Source organism: Haematobia irritans, chromosome 2 (assembly GCF_050003625.1).
Source record: "Haematobia irritans isolate KBUSLIRL chromosome 2, ASM5000362v1, whole genome shotgun sequence".
In the NCBI taxonomy this organism is placed as follows: Eukaryota; Metazoa; Arthropoda; class Insecta; order Diptera; family Muscidae; genus Haematobia; species Haematobia irritans.
This window is the reverse complement of record NC_134398.1, coordinates 121,257,829-121,284,748: the sequence shown is the minus strand read 5'-3', so window position 1 is coordinate 121,284,748 and position 26,920 is coordinate 121,257,829. Positions and strand designations below refer to the sequence as shown.

The 26,920-nt window shown below is 30.7% G+C and overlaps 2 protein-coding genes across 2 annotated transcripts; both read right to left on the bottom strand.

Moving 5' to 3' along the window:
• Positions 1–325: 325 nt before the first annotated feature.
• Alg7 (Alg7 dolichyl-phosphate N-acetylglucosaminephosphotransferase) lies at positions 326–26,920 on the bottom strand. Its single transcript, XM_075296028.1, has 4 exons — positions 26,639–26,920; positions 26,223–26,578; positions 25,932–26,166; positions 326–954 (listed from the first exon to the last, which is right to left on the bottom strand). Exons 1-4 carry the CDS (start codon positions 26,782–26,784, stop codon positions 465–467), a joined length of 1,227 nt encoding a protein of 408 aa, XP_075152143.1. The 5' UTR covers positions 26,785–26,920; the 3' UTR covers positions 326–464.
• On the bottom strand, positions 18,716–21,494 carry Mgat3 (beta-1,4-mannosyl-glycoprotein 4-beta-N-acetylglucosaminyltransferase). The gene has a single exon (XM_075296027.1). It carries the CDS (start codon positions 21,090–21,092, stop codon positions 19,479–19,481), a length of 1,614 nt encoding a protein of 537 aa, XP_075152142.1. The 5' UTR covers positions 21,093–21,494; the 3' UTR covers positions 18,716–19,478.

Sequence of the window (26,920 nt, the reverse complement as noted above, 5' to 3'; positions counted from 1 at the left end):
TTCGGCCGGGGTTTGAGACTTTCTCCTATGGACAGAGTCCAAAGTGGGCTAACGCGAACCCAGGACCTCCCCGGGTCCATGTTATTCTAAATATATTACTTTTAGGATGATTATGGTATTCTGACGAACGGAATACCATTTAGTGGCGACGGACGAAAAGCGACGGCGAGGGCGACTTCAGGAATTAGGGTGATTGTTTTGTAGTTGCCGAGAGCCTGTGTTACGGTGCAGCTGGGGCCAATGTGCCAAGTTTTTTCTGTACAAGTACTTACCAAGTGTTTCCTGGATAGGTATAAAATGTTGCATATCTAGTAAACGAACATCATTTTATGAAAGTCTCTTGAAATTTATTGAACTTATTTCAGTACATTATTCTCTAAAAGTAAACACAGTTTTGGTTTAGTCAAATACATCAACATGGAGCTGTCGATTTTATCAATAAAGCCATTTTACTCCATTTCCAACTACGTGTCATAGGCATAACTTGCCAAAGGATAACGGATAACAAATGCAACAATCGAACACAACACCTGAATGGCTATAAGCATTTGTGTTACAACTTTTTCATGTACTGGTCCAAAAACGACCAACACAAAATTGATTAGAGTGAAATTGTTCGTAATAACCCTTCCGTCTGGAAGTTCTTGCCATGTTATCAATCGGAAAGTTTTAAATATAGTGACCATAATTTTACCCAAAATATTGAGTTCGTTTTTATGAAATTCCGTTGTACTAATATGCAAAAGATCCGTTTGTGGATCGTATTTAGGTAGGCGATGCCTTGGACAAGGCACAAATTTAAAGAGTTGTGGTATTGAGTAGAGAAAATTTATGATTTGTGGCAGGAAAAAGAGTAGAAGTGTTTTACTGAAATGGCCCAATATGCCGACGACTGCAAATGTCATACCGGCAAAATAACAAAAGGTGTCGCCCACAAATACCTGTGAAGGATATCTGAAAAGGAACAAAAAAGGATAATTACAAAATTATGTACAAAGTCTATTAAAAATAAAGAAAATCGTACAGGAATGTTCCCTAAATATTTATTTATTTATTTATCGTCAAGTATTTATTTATTTAAGAGATACTTCACAAATTTTCTATAAAAATAAAATTTTAAGGGCGCTGAGGCACATTTATTTTTGTACATAGTGAATTCAATAAAAAAATAAAAATTTTCTATATAGAAATAAAATTTTGACAAAATTTTCTATAGAAGTAAAACTTTGACTTTCTATAGAAATAAAATTTTGACAAAATTTGGTATAGAAATAAAATGATGACAAAAGTTTCTAGAAACAAAATGTTGACAAAACTTTCTATGGAAATAAAATTTTTAAAAATTTTCTATAGAAATAAAATGTTGACAAAATTTTCTATAGGAATAAAATTTTGACAAAATTTTCTACAGGAGTAAGAGGTACTTCATAAATTTTCTATATAGAAATAAAATAAGTTTTATATATAGAAATAACATTTTGCCAAAATTTTCTATAGAAATAATATTTTGACAAAATTGTCTATAGAAATAAAAATTTGTCAAAATTGTTTATAGAAATAAAATTTTGACAAAATTTTCTATGGAAATAAAAATTTTAAAAATTTTCTATAGAAATAAAATGTTGACAAAATGTTCTATAGGAATAAAATTTTGACAACATTTTCTACAGGAATAAGAGGTACTTCACAAATTTTCTATAAAAATAAAATTTTAACAAAATTTTCTAAAGAAATAAAATAAATTTTATATATAGAAATAAAATTTTGACAAAATTTTCTATAGAAATAATATTTTGACAAAGTTGTCTATAGAAATAAAAATTTGACAAAATTTTCTATGGAAATAAAATTTTGACAACATTTTTTACAGGAATAGGAGGTACTTCACAAATTTTCTATAAAAATAAAATTTTGACAAAATTTTCTATATAGAAATAAAATAAATTTTATATAGAAATACAATTTTGACAAAATTTTCTATAGAAATAATATTTTGACAAAATTGTCTATAGAAATCAAATTTTGACAAAATTACCTATAGAAATAAAATTTTGACAAAAGTTTCTAGAAACAAAATGTTGACAAAATTGTCTATAGAAATAAAATTTTGACAAAAGTTTCTAGAAACAAAATGTTGACAAAATTTTCTGGGGAAATAAAATTTTTAAAAATTTTCTATAGAAATAAAATGTTACCAAATTATCGATAGAAATAATATTTTGCAAAATAAGGTTTTTTGTTTGGTAAAATTTTCTTTAAATATAGGTAGATTAGTTTTGGCTCGAGTGGCAACCGTTTCGGATCGTTAGCATTGCTTTAGAAATTCACTCGAATGAAGAAATTATATTGTTCCTTTGTTTATACACACTATCTAATTTCTAGAATTTGAAAAACTTTTTCGCTCCGACCGTGACTTGAACCTGGGTATGTTGGCACCATAAGAGGACACCTTAGCGCATCCAACCACAAACGCTGTTGAACGTGTTGCGTCCAAACATTAATTCAAATTTAATCAGACCAAGGCATAACATTCTCACTATTTCTTGATATATTATTTTTTTTATGAATAAAAAATGAGGAACGAAGGAACAAATCTGTCTAGTTAATCTACTTAAAGCTGAAAACTGCCAAAATATGTAAACTCTAAAACTCGTAGGATTTGGAAAAAAATGGACTGAGAGTGCTTAAAAACTTTTCCAAGTTTTTACTGGGATACAAAAGTTTTTAAAAAAGATACATATGTTTTTTGAATCACTCGGTATTTCGCATTGAAATTATTAAAATTCATTAAAAATGGTGAACATCTTGCAGTCACAAAATCATCTTGTCGGACAAGTCCCAACGGCATGGTCAGGCGGGGTCGTTTGATCATACTGAGCTTGGATCAACAGATTCTTTATGGTCTGGGGCCAAATCACCGCATTCGTCATCGAGTTCTGTTTCGTATAGAGAAACATTTCGATCGCATTAAATTTTTGGATCACCGCATTCGATCGTAATTTATTTTGTCTACTACTTTTTTTACATTGCTGTAAACATATGGTAATAAGAAATTGGAAGATAGAAGAATTTCAAAATAATTTTTTGTTATCAAATTATGTTATTTCTGAGATATTTATATTGTTTTTGTGTGTTAAAATATATGTGTATATATATTGTTTTTTTTTTTTTTTGTTTTCCTCGTCTTCGGATTCAGAGGATGAGTACAAAGTGGCATTAATAAGGAAAAATATTCGTGACAAAAGCAGTCCTTTAGCATTGCCTGAAGTAGAGTGATTCTATTTTGAAGTGAGTGCTTTTAACTAATTGTGTTTTTAACAACCATAGATTTAAAGGGTGGTTAACATTTCAAGGGCCGATGTTGATTTTGAATAAAACACATCTCACGATAGCGAACACCATTCACAGTAACTGCCTGACCGGCCTCATTTTGGAACAAATACGGCCCGATGATGCCGCCAGCCCATAAACCGCACCAAACAGTCACTCTTTGTGGGTGCATTGGTTTTTCGACAATCACACTTGGATTCTCATTCGGCCAAATGCGGCAATTCTGTTTATTGACGAATCCACTGAGGTGAAAATGTGCCTCATCACTGAAGATGATTTTCTTCGAAAATTGATCATCCATTGTTGCCATTTCTTGGAACCATTTAACACGTTGTTGGATTGTGTATCTCTCCATGGTGTGGTTCACATTCAACATCGGCCCTTACAATTTAACCACCCTTTAAAAGACGTTTTCATCTGTCAAAAGAAACTTTTAAATATGTTCTTGAAAAAATAAGTTTTTTGAAGCGGCTACTGAGCATTCCTTTCTTTGATCCGTTTCCCTAAATGCAAGTAATATTATATTTTCTTAAATGTATTTTGCCAAAATAGAATAATAATTACATTTTCACCAACCTTTTTCTTTTTGTTTACCTTTTTTCTACTCAAAAATCACTACATACTTCGTTTTCGATAGCATGCTACCTATCGTGTTCAACTTCGAGTAGAAACAATTCGATAACGACTGCGGTGATCCGCGTAAACTACACTACGATGACGAAGTACTCGATTTCGACTGCGGTGATTTGGCCCCTGAGTGGGATGGTATTGATCAGAAAAACGTGCATTGTAAACAAGAGGGCACTACGTGCCGCCGAACGAATCAAATGGCATTTTACTCGAGGAGGTGACCTTAATTGACCAAGGAGATATTGTGCTTTAATATCTTGTAAATTCTTCCACTGGACCCACGTGAAAGTTAAGGCCCACGCCTCCATTCAAGACCTCAAAGATAGAATTCGTACACGCAAAAAAAAAAAAATACTTTTTTCCCAAACGAAATTTTAATGCAAAGAACTTCTTTTGGAAACTTCTTGCCGCGGTACAGAGTTTGTTTGGAAGAAAGTTTATTATTTTTGGTGGCATAAAGCCCTATTGCGATCAGTTTATTAACAAATTAGGCAATGAACTTAACGATATTCTTACAGTGCCTTTTTGTACGTTTTATCTATTCTCTTATAGATCCTTATAACTATTTCAGGTAAAAAATACAAAACATAATGCCCTTTATGAAGAAAACAGGTTGGCTGATAAATCCCCGGTCTAACAAAGAAAAACACATTTTTTTTTGTCAAAATTCGTTTTTATTATTCAACATAGTTCCCTTCAAGAGCGATACAACGATTATAACGACCTTCCAATTTTTTGATACCATTTTGGTAGTACTCCTTCGGTTTTTCTCCAAAATAGGCCTCAATTTCGGGGATCACCTCTTCATTGCAGCCAATTTTTTTTCCCTGCGAGCATCCTTTTGAGGTCTGAGAACAAGAAAAAGTCGCTGGGGCGACTTTTTCTTGTTGGGAAGCAATTCGAAGCCCAATTCATGAATTTTTGCCATCGTTCTCAATGACTTGTGGCACGGTGCATTGTCTTGGTGGAACAACACTTTTTTCTTCTTCATATGGGGCCGTTTTGCCGCGATTTCGACCTTCAAACGCTCCAATAACGCCATATAATAGTCACTGTTAATGGTTTTTCCCTTCTCAAGATAATCGATAAAAATTATTCCATGCGCATCCCAAAAAACAGAGGCCATTACTTTGCCAGCGGACTTTTGAGTCTTTCCACGCTTCGGAGACGGTTCACCGGTTGCTGTCCACTCAGCCGACTGTCGATTGGACTCAGGAGTGTAGTGATGGAACCATGTTTCATCCATTGTCACATATCGACGGAAAAACTCGGGTGTATTACGAGTTAACAGCTGCAAACATCGCTCAGAATCATCAACACGTTGTTGTTTTTGGTCAAATGTGAGCTCGCGCGGCACTCATATTGCACAGAGCTTCCGCATATCCAAATATTGATGAATGATATGACCAACACGTTCCTTTGATATCTTTAAGGCCTCTGCTATCTCCATCAACTTCATTTTACGGTCATTCAAAATCATTTTGTGGATTTTTTTGCTGTTTTCGTCGGTAACCACCTCTTTCGGGCGTCCACTGCGTTCACCGTCCTACGTGCTCATTTCACCACGCTTGAATTTTGCATACCAATCAATTATTGTTGATTTTCCTGGGACAGAGTCCGGAAACTCATTATCAAGCCAAGTTTTTGCTTCCACAGTATTTTTTCCCTTCAGAAAACAGTATTTTATCAAAGCACGAAATTCCTTTTTTCCATTTTTTTTTTTCACAATAACAAAAGTTGCTTCACAAAAGACGCTCTATCTCACCAACTAATTGACTTACAGACGTCAAATTTTGACACGAATCATTTGAAGGTTGGTACTATATAAAAATAATATGCATTTAAACTAGCGACTATCTATGTGTCAGACCGGGGACTTATCAGCCAACCTGTTAGTTGCAAATGTTTTGAACAGGTCGAATCATACGATTCCTTACCTTCAGGGAATTTCAATATTTTATAACAACCAATTCATTTGCCCATTAAGAATTTGGAAATACCACTCCACAAAGATTATTTTTTAAGTGGAAGCTAAACAATAAAATAATTATTATGGGAGATATACCTATATCAAGTTCATGGTACACTCAGAAAAGAGTGAAGCCATTAGCGAGTTATTTGTAACTAACCAGTGTTAATATTGAACTACGTATGTCGCTAAAGAAGCATGTACCCATAATATGTTAAGTGCAACATTTTCCTATAGGTTGGTAATTTGTTTTAACTTTTGTCAAGTTCAAATTTAACTGTTCAGAAGTAAAAAATTAAAAAAAAACGAAAGAAATTAACGTTCTGGATTTCCTAGACCACCTGGTGACTTGGAGCAAGGAGACCTCAAGGGGGAGGATCCCCATTTCTACATGTCGTATTATACTTAGTACAAACCACTTACTACTCTGTGGTACAAATCCTTTAGAATCATTTATTAGATTTTATTTTTATCATTTTTATAAAATTTTACCTTTTGTCCGGACGGAGGATCGAACCGCGTACCATCAGTTTTCTAACTAAACACACTATCCACTGTGCCACTTAGCTCTTATACTCATCAAAAACCAAATTTGACTTTGTTTATTCTTTTCTTGCTTGGCTGCATGTATTCATTAACACATATAGTCAAGGGTGTCTATTTTTAGAAACACCACACGAGCACATGTTTCGGAGACGAACTATTGTCTACAAATAGATTCACTTAACGGTAGTTAGAATTGTTAGTTTATTTATACAAAAAATGGAAATTTCGTGTCCAACTAGACTTCGTAATATTGCACAGTAAAAGTTCAGTAACGATGAGAAACTTCTTCGTACGATCGAGAAAATATGTATTCCCTATTATTATATTTGCTTCAGTCCATTTACGAACTCATTGGGAGTTTTTAACCATTTTGCTGGTAATGGTCATAAGTTTAATTTACTTCCACTGAGTTAATTTTGTTCATCAATAGTAAAATTTAACTAACTGTGAGTAAAATTTTGAATTACTCAATATTATGGAATTTACTTGTAGTTACGACGTTCAATTTTCTGAGTGTAGGGCTAGTTGCAAATATTTTGAACAGCACTGTGTGTAGACGAGTGTGTAATGCATACACAAGACGATTTTAAAGAAACTTCGTTTAAAGAATTGGCGCTACGTGCCGCTCAACGAAACCTTAACTGGAAAGTTTCCGAACCGTGTTATGTCTCCACGATGCGATCCTTATTTTTCCATTGGACCCACATGAAATATAAGGTCTACGCCCACAGACAAACGTCGATTCAAGATCACAAAAATAGAATTCGTATGGGTGGCTATAACATTGGATTTGGCTATGCAAATTTTCCTTTTAGTTATGAAATAAACATCTCGTTTATTTCATCGTTTATGTAAAAAAATATTTTTCTTTGAATATCAAAATAACACTTCTTAGAAAAAAGCTAGGTAAGTACACGCAAAGAAAAAACGTGTATCGAAAACGTTGTTCTTTTGTTAAGAGTATTTTGAAATTCTTAGAAAATTTCAAACTTTTTATACTCTGCTCCACACTGTGGAACAGGGTATTATAAGTTAGTGCATATGTTTGCAACACCCAGAAGGAGACGAGATATACACATGGTGTCTTTGGCAAAAATGCTAAGGGTGGGCTCCTGAGTCGATATAGCGATGTCCGTCTGTCCATCTGTCCGTGAACACATTTTTGTAATCAAAGTCTAGGTCGCAGTTTTAGTCCAATCGTCTTCAAATTTGGCACAAGTATGTGTTTTGGCTCAGAATAGATCCCTATTGATTTTGGAAGAAATCGGTTCAGATTTAGATATAGCTTCCATATATATATATTTCGCCCGATATGGACTTATATGGCCCCAGAAGCCAGAGTTTTACTCTAATTTACTTAAAATTTTGCACAAGAAGAACAATTAGTACTATAGTCAAGTGTGCCAAATTTTATTGAAATCGGTTCAGATTTAGATATAGCTCCCATATATATCTTTCGCCCGATATGGACTAATACGGTCCCAGAAGCCAGAGTTTTACCCCAATTTGGTTGAAATTTTGCACAGGGAGTAGATTTAGCATTGTAGCTATGCGTGCCAAATTTGATTGAAATCGGTTCAGATTTATATATAGCTCCCATATATAGCTTTCACCCGATTTACACTCATATGACCACAGAGGCCAATTTTTTACTCCGATTTAGTTGAAATTTTGCACAGGGAGTAGAATTAGCATTGTAGCCATGCGTGCCCAATTTGGTTGAAATCGGTTCAGATTTAGATATAGCTCCCATATATATGTTTTTCTGATTTCGACAAAAATGGTCAAAATACCAACATTTTCCCTTATAAAATCGCCTCTGCTTAGTCGAAAACTTGTAAAAAGGACTGTAATTTTCCTAAACTTCTAATACATATATATCGAGCGATAAATCATAAATAAACTTTTGCGAAGTTTCCTTAAAATTGCTTCAGATTTAAATGTTTCCCATATGTTTTTACTAAAATTGTGTTCCACCAATTGTGCCAACTTAAATTTTGAGTCTATAGATTTTGTAAAAGTCTATCAAATTCTATCCAAATAGAGTGATATTTAAATGTATGTATTTGGGACAAACCTTTATATATAGCACCCAACACATTTGACGGATGTGATATGGTATCGAAAATTTAGATCTACAAAGTGGTGCAGGGTATAATATAGTCGGCCCCGCCCGACTTTAGACTTTCCTTACTTGTTTTCACCAAAAAATTTGTTATGTTACAAAATTATTTTTTCAATAAAAAAATTAATTGTTATTCCAAAATCACAGTCCATTTCGTTTATAGCAGGCACTGTCCGTTTCTGACTTTAAGACTTTAATAAGAATACAAATTTAATATTGCAGTATATAATCCCGAACATCTTTTCGAAATCTTGTGAACATTTTTGGATTATATTATATAAAGTTGTATTTTTAAGAAAGCGGTCAACAGGTATATTTTTGTTAAATAAAGTTTCTTTGCATCGGCTCGTAGGCGCCATAAACTGTTTGACTGTTTGCATTGCTTGTGCGTTGATGGCTATAGCGATAATTGTCTGTTGATCACAAAACAGCTACATAACCCAGTGAATAGTGTGTTGGCTTACAAATTGTGTGGTCCACGTTTCGATTCTCCGTCCAGGCAAAAGGTAAAATTTAAAAATAAAATCGATTAATTTCTTCTATATCGTTTGTATTACAGACAAAGATGGTAAATAAAAACTAAAACAAACAACCGTGGAAGTCAGAATGATGTGAGGGAAGATGCAATTAACCAGAAAAGATTTTGAGTTATTCATTATGAAATTATTTTTACATTCTGTAAAAGAATCAACGATTATCACAAAAAGTATATACTTTTCTTCCAAACAAACGTCCCTACAGCGAAAAGCAAATGAGAAACTGTATTTGTTTGTCTAAAATTTCGTTTGGGAGGAAAGAATTATTTTTTTGCATGTACGTAGCCCAGTTGATAGTGTGGGTTACAAACTGTATGGTCCACGGTTCGACCCAGGCGAAAGATAAAAAAACTATAAAATCAAAAAAATTCTTCTACATTGTATTACAGAAAAAGGTTCTAAGAACTAAATAAATCTCGTGGAAGTGGGAAATATGTGAGGAAAGATACAATTAGCCAGGAAATTAAAAACAATTTCTTTGACTTATCTTTGTGAAATTATTTTTACATTCTGTAAAAGAATCAACGATTATCACAAGAAGTATATACTCTTCTTCCAAACAAACTTCATTACAGCGAAAAGCAAATGGGAAACGATATTTATTTATCTAAAATTTCGTTTGGCGAACATGTTAAATGGTAAAATTTTTTTGATCTTGAAACAGGTTTGAGGTAATCATATTCCTTCTTTGGGTGAAAAGATGTAAATTGGTACTTGATGGCGTTCGCGTACATATCTATAATTTTAGTAAAAAGAGAATAAAATTCAATTCTACTCTCTTGCAAATTTTTACTGGAAAAATAAGTAAACAGACCTATTTTACGATACAATGTGACTGATAGCACTGGAGATAGACGACTTCACAGACATCTATGGACAAAATAGGAAAATATTTTCTTGATTACCCAATATACCATATTCAATATTAAAATATATTAAATAAAAAATATTGCTTTGTATTTTATTACACAAAATTTATTTGACCAACACAAATGGTACAGTAATCATTTACTATAGATTAAACGATACAGACTTTTATTTTCTTTAATTCGGTAGGATATACATACATAATAATTGTTATAATTTGCTAAATAAATTACTAAGTCGTTATAATGATTTGGTTTGGTGTGGAAATTAACAAATGCTATGGGAAAAAACTAGAAAACAATTAAATACAAATCACAATGTTTCCATTAAAAGTAAAATAGTCCATTTCATGGAGGGTAAAAACATCCTCTTAAAAATATCATTAGCAATTAGGTAATTCTTAAGTGCAAATTATCATCATTTCTACCCTATCTCCACAATTCTTTTGCTGTAATATAATGTAGTATTTGCTCAGTGTATATTTCTACAATTTTGGCTATTTATATTTTAAATGTTGGTTCTTTCACTGTCTCTTATATAATCGTTATAGGGTGGGAAATGCATATTTCGATGTGTTACAAACGAAATGGCTAACATAATATGAGTTTTGTAAATTTTATTCTCCATTCCCCTTATGATGAATTATGGGATCGATTCCCTAACAAATAATCGATTTAACGGGTCCAATACTATTTTTGTGGGTTTAATTCGTGCTATTCATATTTTTGTCGCCGCTTCGAGTTCAATCTATTAAATAATAGAACATGTTTTTCTGATTTCAGGATCATGATTTGAACTCGCGTAATAAACACTTTTTCACTAAATAAACTATGTGTTATTTGGCCATTAAAAGCTCCAAATAAATATTAAATGGATCATGTGGAGGTGTGCTGTCGCCTTTACTTTGGTTACTCATGGTACACAGAAAAAAATTTCACGAAAATGTTTCCAATTAAAGTCTTGAGTTTTAAAAAATATTCAATTAAAAATTTAATTGATTCAGCAAATTTTTTAATTGAAACAAAAATCAATGACAAAAATATTAGTATCAATTAATCTTTTAATTGACTTTCAATTAATTTTTAATTGATACTATCATTTCTGGTTGAAATGCCAATTAAAAATTAATTGGATCAATTAATTTCGTCATTGAAGGCTAAAAATATTTTTTTTTGTGTGTAGATGAAATCCTCACTTTTCTGCATAATAAGGGAATAAAAATATTGGCATATGCGGATGATATTGTTATAATGGTGTCAGGCAAATTTCTGGACACGATCAGTGTTGCCAGTATTGGGGATTTTCCCAAAATTGGAAATGTTTTTTCGTTAATGGGGCCTGGAGGGTTTGGTGGGGAATTTCAATAAATTTTATACATTATTATTAAAAAAAGAAGAACTGAGAATAGTCAAAATTTAAAAAAGAACCCTTTGCTCCCATTTTTTTGTTTTGAGGGCCCAAGCGCTAATTTACAATTTTACTAAGCTCGACATTTTTCTATAGTTATTAAATCATTTTGTGAGGACTCGAGACTAAATGTTGTCGTTGGTTCTCCTTCATGTTCATCTATAACCCAATTTCATTACTTGAGTATTTAGAAGTAAATTTTCGTTTATAAATACATTGTGATCGACCAAACCTTTTATTTTTTAATATTTAAATTTATACTGAAGAGTATATTTCTGTATTTTTTTTTCTTCTTAAAAACTTGTCAATAATTTATTCGGAATTTTTATCAAGTATTTTAATTTAAATTGGGAGTTTTTGGGGATGAAAGCGTCCAATTTGGGGCCAAGTTGACGGAAACATGGCAACTCTGGACACGATCTATGATATAATGAGCAAGGCTTTGCAAATTCTATCAAACTAGACAAGGAACTGTGGTTTAATTTCAGTACTATGTTCGCTTTTCGCGTTGAAAATTTCGCGGTTACTTTATTAAAACAGTTCAATTTAAAGCAGATAAATTAACTTTACAGGAATATGTTTGTTTTCATTTATAATTTTGATTATTTAAGGAAAAGTAATCGCGAAAATAATGTGGTTTTCAACATCTTCATTAGAAGAAGAAAAATCACAGGATATAAAGAACAAGATCGAGTTTCTCAAAATTGGACAGATACTTGGGAGACTCTTAGACTCCAGTCTCCCATTGTATATATGCCAAAAGCTAGAATGAGACCATCCCTCTTTCCCTGGCTTTTTACAGCAGTTATAAGATCAGTAGCTACAGATGCCACGTCTGGTGGGCCATTACGATCGGAATCATATACAGAAATTCAACAGAATAAACAGGACGGCCCTTAAAACTAGTGCAACAACGGCCACCGCAGCTCTGGAAATATTGATGGGAATTTGCCCAATTGATCTGCTTATAAGAAAAAGGTGATACTCATGAGACTGAAGAGGTTCAGAACTCGTTGCTTCAATTGGGCAACATACAAGGACAGACTATATGGCGACTCGGCATGTATATAAGGGCTAGATAAAATCAATTATTCCAAGTATAAAGGATTGGAATAAAAGGCGCATTCATGTTAGAGATCTGAACATTTATACGGATGGACCAAAAATAGCTGAATGCCCTAGCAGTGGTATTTACTGTGAAGAGTTGGAAATCATAGAGTTATATAAAGCAGTATTTTACAGGCGGACGTGTTTTCCAATGCATATATGCATTGGAAAACATGTATATTCCTCTGTGAGCGAGCAAAACAAATTGGTATGGGACGACAAGAGAATTTTCATCAAGGCTTCGGGATGGAAGACCTACAAAATTTAATTAAAAACGCAAATATGATTAATCCTGGCAGAGGAAAATAGAGAATGAAGAAGAAAGAAACAACTATGGGAAATCACTATGGATCAATATGGTCTATGTGAAAACCAATTTCAAGAATTGGTGTCATCCTCTGTAACCTAACCTAACAATATGTAAACATGGTTGATTGAGTGAGTACATATGTAAATCTACACTCTAAGAAATTATTCTAATAATAGCAAAAAAAATTGATTTTCACCAAATTATTTAAAGGCATGGCAAAATACCAACTTAATGCGCCTGATTACTTCATATAAATTTTGGCAATCTTTGATAGCAAAATAAAATGTTTTATTTCATGTTTTTATATATTATTTCGTGAAGATTCAAGTTGCATCAATCAATTTTGCACTTAAAAATAACTAAAGAAATTTGTTAGGAGCCATTCTCTTTCTAAAAAAAATCGATGTTTTTGTATTATTCAGGTATAATCATTTAAGATGTCAGATGGGTTCAATCAAACATTTTTCGTTGCTATAAAAGCAAACTTTTTTTAGGCAAAACAATTGAAGAATATGAGACCACTTTCTCCTTTTTAAGCAAAAATAAACTGTGGAAACCACTACATTTTTTCGCTTGAGCGTAACGATGTATAATGTATATTTAAATTATTTTAGATAATTTTGGATTTGTTTGTAGAAATTCTAATTCCGTCAATTTTCTTTTTTACTTTCATGAATGCATAAAAAAATTGAGTAATATAAGTAGAAATTCATATTTGATAATAAATAATTTTTAGATGATAAACATTTGAGGGACAAGAGTAATGTAACATTTGAAAAATATATAATAATATATAAATTTTTTACTATTTTCTCTTATATATAATTAGGGATATATTAGTCTTTTTGTATTATACTCCATTCGTTCATATTAAATCTTTTTTCTGTGCATTACTATTATGATGATATGTGTGATAAATTGTTATAAAAGCGGTTTAAGCTATAGTCAATGGAAACAAATTCGGTTACAGATATGTAATAGAGACAATAGGCAATGGAATTTTAATAAATGGTCCTTATTTGCCGGACGTTAAGAAGTTTTTTTTTTGAACGTTTTCCGTAATTTTAAGCAAATATTTTTTTTTGACAAATTACTTATTCCAATTATTAGATGATATTAATTCAATAATTGGACAATAAACTAAACTAACTTCACAGGAATTTTGCTAAAACAAAAACTCTGGTCTAAATGCGAAATCAGTATAGTTTTTTTTTAATTGTATACAGAAAAAACAACAAGTGGTTTGGCTTACTAACAACATAAAGCAGTCCAATGCAGATTAAATGTCCACGTTAATGAGTCTTTCGGAATATTCAAAATTTTAAGTACGTGAAATGTTCAAAATGAAGTTGTAAGATTCAAAAATATTGAATATATGTTAATTGTGCGCTTCAGCACTGTACAATACATTATTTCTTTTGTTTGTAATACACAGAAAAACGTATTTTTTGACTACATGTACTCAAAAAAGGGACACTAAAGAAAATTTAACTTTATTTTAGTTCATGGAAATTGAAACGTTGTAGTTAAAATTTTCCCAACATAAGAAAATTTCCTTTACTTTAATAATTTTTCTGTACGTTAGTTAAATGGACTAAAAATGAGAAAAAATTATAAATGAAGCATAAAGTTTTACTAAATTCGTATCTCCCATAAAATAGTTCAGAACTTCCTAAAACTTTTACATTTTACCTAAAATGCGTTCATCTTGAACTTGATATGGCGCTAAAGACAATTTTGCATTTTCGAACTCCAATTTTTTTCTTCAAAATATGAAATAACTACTGAAAAAATTAAATAGTGCTAATAAATTTTCTTGAATTTGTCGAAAAATATGTCAATTATTACGAAATTACAAAATAGTCAAATTAATTTAAATTAAATCGCACGAAAATCCAATCCAACCAGTCACTTGTGATGTATATCGAACGAAAGCTTTCTTTCGTATGAAAGAAAATGGATTTTGTTTCCTCTGTTTTGACTATCACTTCCTATTTTCTTGTCGAGTAAAAAACGAACGTATAGAGTATGTGCCAAGAAAAATGTTAAAAACATTGTTAAAATTTAAATCAATTCTCAGGCAAAAGAAATTGAAAATATTCATTTTTACACTGAAAATGTAAATTTAATGTGATTGAGGTGATTTTTTTATGTATTTTCACCTGCTGAATTCGAAAATGAAGGTCACTGTAAAATACGGTTTTTTAGATATATTTTGAACCACTTAACTTATCACAGATCCAATTATTCCAATACGTTTGTTCGTCACCTCAATACCTTACATTCAAGTACCAACAACAATATACTCAGACATTTCTAGCTCGAGATATGATTTGTCTAGTGGAAAAAGGACGAAAAATATTAACGGGATATCTCAAAAACTGTTCCATAAAAATGTTAACCTTCAGCAGATGAAAATACTTAAGAAAAGTCACCTCTTATCAAATGTACATGAAAAAAAAAATATTTTGTAAACTAGTGCAATCAATGCATTCTCATATGAACGAAGCCAAATTTCAAAAACAGAAAAACGCAAATTGATTCGAATTCGAGTGAAAGTTTTCCTTTCACCTGGGTTTTCGTTCGACATACAGAAATAGGAGATTGAAAGTTCGTTTCGTTTTTACACTGAAAAGAATATTGACTTCATATGAAAGATTAAGCTACCTAAATTTTAGGACACGCAAAGGACAAATTACTTTAAAAAGATGATATTTTAATTAAAAGAAAGAAGTCGTTTTTAAATTAACTGATAGACGTTTCAAATATAGGCAAAGTTATTTTAAGTATTTTGCATCTTTGGTTTAATGTTCTTTTTTTTGGAATTAAGGAAAAATTTTTTACGTGAAAAAGTGTCGCCAAAAAAGTACACAGAAAAAAATTTCACGAAAAATTTTCCAATTAAAATTTTAGTTGAGTTTTAAAAAATATTCAATTAAATATTTAATTGAATCAACAAAGTTTTTAATTGAAACAAAAATCAATCACAAAAATTAATAGTATCAATTATTTTTTTAATTGGATCAATTAATTTTTTAATTGACCTTCAATTAATTTTTTAATTGATACTATCATTTCTATGATTGAAGACATTTCAATTAAAAAATTAATTGGATCAATTAATTTCGTGATTGAATCAGAAAAAAATTTTTTTGTGTGTAGTGAAAATGTTCTTTTTGGACCCGGAAGTGGTGCAAAATTGGCGCAGAAGTGATGAATTTAACGTGCGCTTTTCATAGAACGGATGTACACTATTTCAACAGACGGTGTACTGAATTCGCATTACTTCTTAAAGTGTGAAGCGAATTCAGTTTTTTGGTTGTAAATTAAGAAATATTGTAATATTTTTACAAATAAATAATTTTTAATTTTTTTGTTATGAATTTTAATGCAGTTAATGAATTGGCAAAATTGAATAATTTGCACCATTTTATTAATTCTTAGTCTGCTCTTAACCTATTTGAATTACAAAAATTTTTAATTTCCCATTAATTTATCCTCGTACTGTAATTATAAGAATTCTATATTCTTGTTGTGCGAGATTTAATAATAATAAAAAACACAAATACAAAAAATCTTAAAGGGAAGGTCAAGAATTTTATTATTATTCGGATCCAAGAATTTTATTTTCTTTTTTTTGAGTGTATGGGAATATATTGGGTACCAAACATGAGTATTTTCAATTTTTTGGCCTGAAAATATATTCAAATTGCAAATTTTAAAAATGTTTTTACTTTTTTCGTGAAACATATTTTATACGTGCGATTCCTACTCGAAAGTAAAATATGAAGTTACTTGCCTTTTGAAATAGAAGAAAATTTCTAAAATTTATCTAAATTTTCTTTCCTGGTGGGTTCCATGGTACAATTATTTATAGGCGACTTTCAACGGCTCATCAAAATGTCAAAACATATTGTTGACATTTTGACTTTTGTGTACATTTCGTTGTTATTACAAATTTAAATTGAAATTCGGAAATCACTTAAATACAAAGAGAAATGCCCAAATGTTGTCTGTGTTACAAACGGGAAAATGGTGAAAATTTCCAAAAATCTTACACACATTTCAATGTTTTTCACTCAAAATGTATTTCCTCGCGATTAATAAACATTTCTCATGGTTGACACAGAATTCAAACAAATATTTTTGTATTTGTTTATTTACTTTTTAATGACATTGTGCTGAGGTGCTGTTATATTTTTGTTGTTACTTTTGGGCTAGTGAGGCCACCTTATATACAATTGTACCATGGTGGGTTCCCTTTTATTTAGTGTGGTTATATGGGGATATAACCAAAATATCTTACATCTTACAGCTGGTTCTGGTTTTACCGATTCAATGTAAAAGGTGGTAATTTTGCGCAAATATGAATGGATTCAGAAATCTTGATAACATTCACATATTTTTATCATATGCATAATTTATTGAAAATATTATGCAAACTTATATGAAATTCAGGAATTCGATTACATAATATCAAATATATCCTCCTATTGTCTCCAACATACGATAATCACATATCTAATTTCGTATATGCATAGGTTAGTATGATTGTTAAATAACTCAATGCTTTGTTTGGCATTGTGATATTTTCTTCAGCCTTAATTTTCTACTCCACATTAGTCGCAGTGAAAGATACTTATGTTAATTATTATGATTACAACATTTGAATGCTTATATCCTCAATTATTATTAAATAAAAATATGTAGCCAATTTTTAAGTGGAGTTATTCCACAATTATACTAACTTGGCAGTTATTCTGATATTTTTAACTTTCCAAATAGTTTGTTATAGTGTTAAGTAATTTTAATAAGGTAATAATGAATTTGTTAATTAGCAGGCACAATGAATAAATTACATAATGATGACATGAGTGATAATTAAGAATTATAAACATTTATCTATTATATATACAATTGCAAATTTATTTAAGGAACTTCTTATGTTTATGTTATATATATAAATCTCTATTCGTTATTTTTACTTTTTTTGTTGAGTGGTGATAAATAATTCAATAATATACATGTTCAAAAATTAAAATATTTAGAAAAACTTGCACATTTCGGCGCTAAGAAAAGAGAATGAGAAAAAATATTTTTTGATTTCAATTACGAAATTAATTGATCTAATTCAATTTTTAATTGAAATTGTTTCAATCACTGAATTGATGCCAATTAAATTTAACAAATTAAATATTTAATATAAGTGATTTTTGTGACTAAATTTTGTTTTGATTAAAAAATTAACTGAATCAATAAATCTTTTGATTGAGATTTTTTCCAATTCAATAAATTTTTTAATTGAAAACATATTGTTAATATTTTTATGTGAATCAGTGATTTTAATCAGAATCAAAAGGTTGACTTTTTAAAATTTAATTATTACTGAAATTTATTTACGTAAAAATAAAAAATCAATTAATTTAAATATTTAATTAATTGATTTTTATTGGAAAAACAAATAAAATTTTAAATTATTAATTGAATTTTGTCTATAATTTTTAAATTGGATCAATTATTTCTTATTTCAATTAAAACATTTTTCGGTTCAATTAATCCGTGAATTGAATCCCTGAAATTTCTTAATATTTGATTGATTTTTTTGAAAACATCAAAATCGAAAACGGTTGTGGCAAAAATCGACTTTAACGATCAATCTTTGTGGTTGTATCAATGACAGTTTTTTTTTTTTGAAATTCATTTCTTATTTTGTTTGGCAATCGACCTGTTGCTCAAATTCTTAATTCTTTTAGACCTCGTACAAAACTAAAAGAATTAACATAGTTTAAATTGTTGTCCAATTAATAATTCTGTTGATTAGGTCGCAAACCCATATTACATTTGTTATTGATGCAATTAGATCGATTTTTAATTAATTGGTTGATTGATTCAATTCGAAAATGTTTAAAATTTATTTGCAAAACTGAATTAGATTCAAAAATCAATTAATTGTTTTATCCGATAATTGTATCTGTTAACTTTTCAATTTCAATACAATTTGTAGTTAATTAATTTAAAACATTTGAAAAACTGGCAATTACCATCAAAAACATTATCCACAGTTATCAGCCACACACTCACTCTCTGCCTTCAATCACGAAAATGATAGTAGCAATCACAGTTTTAATTAGGCATAGAAAAAAATCTTGATTCAAAAATTAATTGATTTTTTTCAGCAAATTTCAATTAATTTTTTAATTGATTCAATTAAAAATTTAATTGATGTTGATTGCAAAACTCAATTAATTTATTAATTAAAAAAGGTAACTATTTTTAATTACTTTCTGAATTGGCTTAGAGTTTTTATTTGGATTAACAAATGATTGTTTGAAATACATTTTTAATTAAAAATTAAAAAAAAAATCAGCACTTTTTTGACTGAATTAGTCTTCCGAATTTGATTAAAAAGTTAATTGTATCAATTAATTTTTTAATTAAAAATTTTAAAATTTTCAATCATTGACTTAATTAACTTAATGTTTCTATCATGATTAAAAAGTTAATTGTATCAATTAATTTATTAATTGAAAAAATTTTCAACTTCAATTAACTTTTTAATTGGAAATATTTTGGTGATATTTTTTTCTCTTAAATATTTACATAACAAATAAAATATTTGTCTTATATTTAATTTTTACTAAAATATCTTAACTAAAACATTTCATCTTCATTATCATCAGCCAACAAATCTTCTAGGGATTCATAAATATTTACCAATAAATGACCATATTTCCAACTTTGTTGTGAGGCATAAATTGGTGCAAAATATTTTTCCGTAAAACGGCGAACTTTTAGTAACTGAGTTTTACCATCGTTCAAGTAGACACCGGTGGATATTAATTTTTGTATATAATTAACATCGATGTGTAACGAATGTTTCTTATCAGTCGGGAATGCTATAGCATTTTTTTCAATTGACTTGCTTGCCGTTATATTTGAGGGATTTTGAAGTGCTTGCAATTCACTGATAATTTCATCTGGTTGTTGACAATATTTACAAAACCAACCACCAAAGTGATTCAGATCTCCCATTACGATTGTCTGACGATTTGCCATTGACGTACTGGAAAGATGTATGAAGCTCAATTGTGAAGGATCTGAGTTGAAATTATCTATATGCTGGAAGGAGCTTATCGATCCATGGAGCTTAGTTAAATCAGGATGTTGCCAATAAAAACCGTATACTATGAATTTTACACGAAATTCTATCAAAGGTATATTGGAACTATAGTATTTGAGGAAATTCAAAGCTCTATGACCCAATATGGTTCTATCATCGGTGTAAATGAAGAGGTCTGTGGGTTTTATGGCATTGCTCAAAAGTTGTTGGTGGCGAAATAAACGATAAACTTCCGCCGAGGAACAATTTGTTAGTGATGCTAGTTTACAATGGTATATCATAAAATTATGATTGGGCAAATTTTGCCTAAGTCTATATTTAAGAGTTTTGAGTTCCTTAATATTTACAACACTACGTTTATAGTAAATTATGAAGTAGTCCACAACCTTTGTGACGGCTTGTATTTGTAATTCCATCAAGTCCATGCTAAAGAAATTGCCTTCGATCATATAGACCAAACGGTGGGCTTCATCCTGCGTTGGATTTTGTAATTTGAAAGGCATTTTGGCTGTCATTAAAGCACGCCATATTATTTCCGGTTGGCCACAATCCTGACCATGCCACTCTGGTAGACATTGGCAAATGTCTGGCCAAATGCCAGAGTCATAGTCCCTCGATGATCGGGTTTCTTTGACTGTGCCTTCTTTAAAACACCATATTGATGGCTCACCAAACATAACTTTTTCGGCATCGCTGTAATTATATGTAATCTGTTGTAATTCGAAATCCTGTTGAAATTTAAAATCTCTGGAAGGCCACTGAAAATTTCTAACTCCTTGTACTTTTTTAGCCGAATCATCATAATTCTCCTTACTAGTCTCTTTAGAAGCTTGTGAAGACTTTATAAAATGTATTCGATTAGTTTCTGCAGCTTTGACTGGCGTTTGTCCGGAAACATCTTTGAGATTACCACCACTTAGACCAAATTGTAGCAGCCAAAAACACAATATAAATCCAAATTGTATAAGCAATATTGACCATAGGAATAGTCGTTTTATTCTTTTCGTTACGAATGCCTGGTTCTGATGAAGACATCCTCCAGACACAGGCTGTCTAATTAACTGCATTGTATCTTTGGATGACGAATGTTGTCCCTCCATATCACACCCATTTTGATACGGAGCGTTACTCAAACGAAGATGCATTTAGAGTGAATGTTATCAACTTTTTTTTTTTTATTGAAATTTCATTTCCAATTAAGATTTTGTTGAACAATTTTTTAAATTTTCCAGCACACTACATGGGTGTGTGCAGTCATAAAGAAGAAAAGAACACACTTTTTACATTTCGCTTATATCTTCCTTTAGACTACGATTTTCCTTTTACGAAGAGCTCTACATTCTATATGCGAATCAGTTGTTGTATCAAATTTTCTTTCGGTTGGTTTTCGTTTTACATTCTTCGTCTGAGTATCATATGATATTTATTGGGGTGAGGATTGGTGTGAACGAAACGGTGGTGGTGGTGGCAGTGTCTGTCGTCAGCACTTGGGGGTCGTTTCAATACAGCATGGTAACTATATTTTGTGGGTGGGAGTCTGTCATCAACAGCTGGTAGTCCAGCTGATTTGTAATGTTTATGTTGTTTTTACTTATTACACTTTGTCAGTCTATTCGTAACAAATACTCCATATCTTAACTGCAATAGAAGTATATGCATACACCCACCAACACAGTGATACAAATTAGCACAATTTCGATAGATATTTTTGATTTAAAATAGAAACACCTGAAGTAACTGAGCGCTCAGGGTTGCAAAATATACAAAATGAGGATTTGATATTATGATGAGTGTATTATTACACTTAGAGAAAAATAGAAAAAACACTTTCAACAACATACATGTTATAATTTTATTTAATTAATACATATGTAATTTAATAATTACATGCGCTATTTTTTACTTTGTTTTCTAGGAGTAAATAATTTTTTGTGTGAAATTAGAAATTGGCCACGAAATTAAAATTGGAAAAGGAGTAATCAGATCAGCTTTTAAACTTACTCCAATTTTGCAAAAATAATCTTTTAACTTAAATATATTTAGAATAGCCTACTTTTTGACATTTAAATTTTTACAAAAGTTTACTTTCAATCTTTCAATACTGAATAAAGGTGGAAAAAGGCCCGGTAGCCTTGTACTTGTGCAAAAAGGCAATAAAGACAATGTGGGATCAAAAATCGAATATTATACATTAGTGGTTAGACATTAGGTTAAGCACACTCAATAAGAATGGAAAAATTCCCTTAATGTATTTTGTATTTGTATATTGGTTATATTGCCTTTAGACATATTGGCCAAACAGGTAGCTGCAACAACGGCAGCACGACTATTTTCGCTATGATCGGGAAAAACATGGACAAGGTGTTAGATCAGATCAGTAAAGCATGATGCAAACAGAAAATTTATATAGATTTTTATACCGATATCTTCAAATAAGATGGACAGGAGAAATCGGTTTTGGCGTATAATCAAAAGAAGTGGTACTTAAAATCACGGAAAAATTACCTAATCACAGTACTATTTTCCACATTAATTATGAGCAATATGAAAATAAATAAAAAACATCAATAGAAAATGAGCTAGCAATGCCAAGATCTACATATTCCAGTGGATAGATAGATAAAATAAATACAAAAATAAAATGACGAATGTCCGATGCGAAAATTGCAAGGGCTGCAAAGACAGCAAGCAAATATGGTCCAATATTAACTTAAACGGCACAGATTTACTAGTGCTTCAAAGACATCGGATATCCTGATATCTGCATTAACGGGTCGCTACCTGCTAGGCCTGTTTGGTACACAGGTTATTATTATTACCAATTGATTGAAGTTGAAAATTTTTTCAATTAATAAATTAATTGATACAATTAACTTTTTAATCACGATAGAAACATTAAGTTAATTAAGTCAATGATGCCCAATTAAAACTGTGATTGATACTATCATTTTCGTAATTGAAGGCATTTCAATTAAAAAATTAATTGGATCAATTAATTTGGTGATTGAATCAGAAAAAAATTTGTTGTGTGTTGTGTGAGTGTAATGCATTTTGCGTGAGGCGTAAGTGAATTTTGGGGCCTTAAGCTTCAGATTACTGACGAACCTGGAAATATTAACTTAAACTATCTGCTAATGTTTTGGAACAACCAAGAGTGTTCAACAGTATAAAATAATTGGCGGATTCAAAGATAAAAACACTAAAAGTGGATATATATAATAGTTATTCTTTTAGTTAATGTGCTATCACTATAGACTGAATAGCCTAAGTGAGCTTAAAATTAAGGGGATTTGCACTTAAACATTAACTAATGTAAGCAACGAGATTTGATATCTTCATTTCATATTTAAACTACGAGAATTATCCAACTAATGGATACGATACTTACACATATACTTTTTTGTTCCTATTTTTTCACATTTTCATATAACCAATCATATCCTCAAAAATCAAGTATTTAATAGTCACAGAAAGCGAAGAGACGATAAAAATTTGAAAAATCCGAAAGTACGATAAGTCAACCGTTGTTGCCGTAGTGGAAAAATCGATTATTCAAAAATTTGAAAAAGACCATTTTTTAAGATTTTATAGTATACTATCCATAAGCGCAGCGAAGGCCTCTGGGGAGGGGGCTTATGATTTAAGTTCATAAATTTATGTTTAGTTTAAAATCTAAAGCTCCTTTATTATTTTGTTTAGTCTGGTTTTTAGTCAATTTAATTAAAAAATAGTTATTGATGTTAAAACCATTCTTTCATAAATGTATATTAATAATGCATAATAAAATAAAGCGTCGCTAAAAAATTAGTTGAAAAATTGGCGGAGAAGCGATAACTGTAATATGAATCTGTCATAGGACAAATGTCCACCGTTTCAACAGCCGTTGCACTGAATTTGCATCACTTCTTAAGGTGTCATTCGAATATAGTGTTTTGAATGTGAATTAAAAAATTTTGTGATATTTTCCCAAATAGAAAATTTATATAATTTTTAATGTATTTTAATGCTTGTCTGAAACGTTTGCCCTGGAATATTTTCAAAAATGATCAATTTTTCTAGAATGGATTTGGCATTCTAATATGAATAATTTGTACCATTTTATTAATTCTTATTAACCTATTTGAAAAAAAAAACAATAATTTCCCATTAAAATATAAAAAAAAACGAGCTATAAAATACTGAATTAAAAAACTTCCTGTATAGTTAAAAATAATTAACTTCTTTGTGGGGAAATTTTTGGAAGTACTTGTAAAGTTATGCCTTTAGAACAACTCCCCTTTTTTTGCTGGGAAAAAGTGTGGAACTACTTTTAGTTGCTTTATTAAATATTAATTGTCTAGTTATCTTGATGTCTGAATTTTTATTCATTTTTATAAAATAAAACATTAATTGAACCTGTAAGTTCAGTCTATTAAATTTTAGCTAGGGGGATATAGCCCTCCTTAGAAAAATTGTCTAGCTACGCTAATGATACTATCTTTCATATTTTTAGTTCCAAATCTAAATTGAGCATTCATTTTTTTTAAATATATTTTATTATTTTTGTTTAAAATATGTAATAAAAAACATTCCAGTACACTGGGTATTAATATTTAATTAAAATTCTTTATAAAAAGGAGTAAAATGGATGGCAGCAAGTATAGTGTAGGATCTTGGAGATGCATTCTAGAGTTCATTAAATTATAGATTAATCGAGTGGTCCTATTAACAGAATGTATCCCTAAAAGATATTACCAGCCTTTGCATGCTACATGGAGATTGAGGATATGCGAAATAATATTGTGAAAAAACAAAAAAACTTTAAAATATCAATAGGATTATTAGAAATTGATATTTTTCAGTTGTAATTGTACTCAGTGGTAAGAAAGTTATTTGGGTTTTCACTTATTACGGCCATTTTATATAGTAGCTCCGTTAGGCTTTAACCAGTTAACAGAAAGTAATTTGCAAATATCTTCTTTCCGGTTAACTTTGACAGAAAAATTTTCAGCAGTTAAGTTCCTAACTGATATATGGAATATATAGCAGATGGCAGATATGTCCATAGTACGGTTTAAAAGTTCGTTAGCTAACGAAGACCTAACGGAGCTTCATGGAAATGGCGGTGTCATTATTTATTTTTCTACGCCTTACAATACTTTTAGTTAATAAGATAAATGTATTCTATGTGTATTTAAATATTTTTAAGGATTTTAATATTAATTTTTTTATTCTGAAGCCTATGGTTATGATTTATTACTGTGTAATACACCATTTGGGCCACTAGGCCTTTGTATTATATTGAATGAATAAATAAAATAAATAAATAAAATAAAATAAATTTCTCTTAAGACGAACATCGAAGATGTCTCGAAATATTGGATAAACGTCAACCCACAAAAAACAATAAAATGGGTTTTTTGCTAATAATCTCGAGCATAACTAAACAAATATAAACTACATTTCTATTGAAAACAAGTCTTTGATTGTAGTTATATGATAAATGCAATCTAATTTTTTAGATACGGACAGAAAATTTCATTTCACTTCTTAATATTCTCAAACGTTTCAGTCTCTTATACGTAAAAATTAGATATGACGATAAATTTTCTATAAATATCAAATTAATCATATTTTTCTTCATTGAAAGGAGCCAACTTTTTTCACTACCGATCGCAAGGGCAACTAACTGAATTACCACAATAGTGTCATGTTAATAATTGTATCAAATAGGCTGAAATTTTTAATGGATTTTTAATCCCATTAATAAATTAAAACAATCCATTACATGATTTTAGTTCTTATCTTAGTCTACCGTAAAGCGAATAAACCATTACTGAATATGTTGCAGAATGTTGCATGTTCTACATAATAGGTAGGCAATGTGCTACATTTGATATGCTCTCAAAGTATAATTAGAACAATGGGATCTACCACCAGCATACATACAATTCATCAATAACTGATAAGAATACGTTATCTAAAATTAATGTGCACCTACTTACTTGTTATACTTCCACAGAGCCAATGACACAGCTAAGAAAGGCAACATCAGATATATACTAAATTTATGACCGGCAACTTGATGGCCCAAACATAATTCAATTGAATTGAAAACCAATATAGAGGCTGCAACCACTAAAGATTGGCCCACTTCCAATCCGTTGATGCCAGCCAAAATGTTAATGGCATTCGTACAGAAAACAGCCAACATTCCCATGTAAATGTAGTAAAGAATACCTTTATGAAAAATATGAATTACAATTTTTACAAATGCTGTTGAATTGGTTTCTTACCAATATCCAGAGAATATCCCACTAGACCTCTTACAAATTTAGGCATAATAATGGTGGTGGAGTTAAAATTCACATAATAAACCATTAGTAAAGGCAACGTGGCTATTGTAGGTAGTAACAGTTTGTGGCGCCATCTCAGATCCAGCACATCATCAGCAAATCCCAAGAGAATCATGCAACAAATTGATAGAAGTGCAACTATCAATTCCACAAACTCTTCGTGGGGAAATGTTGATGGCTTACTTCTGGTTTCTGAGTCCATGGCAGCTGATTCTTCCAAAGTAAAGGGGACTGGTATAAACAGGAACATGGCCACCAAAAACACACATCCTACTAAAACTCCCATAGACTCTGGTCTGGAAACAATATATGCATTAACTCATTGCCTATATCCATGACCGCTTACGTATGCTTACATTTCCTTTTGATCCCGTTTGCACAAATCTTTCCCAAACAAATTTGCCTTTATGAACATTTCTCGGAACCGTGGTATTATTCGTACGGCCATTCCATACGCTCCCAATGATATTAAACCATTCAAAATAATTGTTAAATGTGCCATAGCTCCAAAATTTCTAACTTCCAATTTCTATGGCTAATTGAATTAATGAAACAACATCGGGAGAAACACTACGAAACCTCTTCCGCCAATTAGAATAAAACAACAGAGCAAATCGGAGAATACTGATAACTAATGC

Bases quoted from the DNA above. Each gene is read 5' to 3' on its own strand.
- Mgat3 (XM_075296027.1), bottom strand. From the start codon at position 21,092: ATGCATCTTCGTTTGAGTAACGCTCCGTATCAAAATGGGTGTGATATG.
- Alg7 (XM_075296028.1), bottom strand. From the start codon at position 26,784: ATGGCACATTTAACAATTATTTTGAATGGTTTAATATCATTGGGAGCG. The intron at 26,579-26,638 runs GTAAGCATACGT...TATTGTTTCCAG, and splicing joins AAACGGGATCAAAAGGAAAT to ACCAGAGTCTATGGGAGTTT. The intron at 26,167-26,222 runs GTAAGAAACCAA...TTTTTCATAAAG, and splicing joins GGGATATTCTCTGGATATTG to GTATTCTTTACTACATTTAC.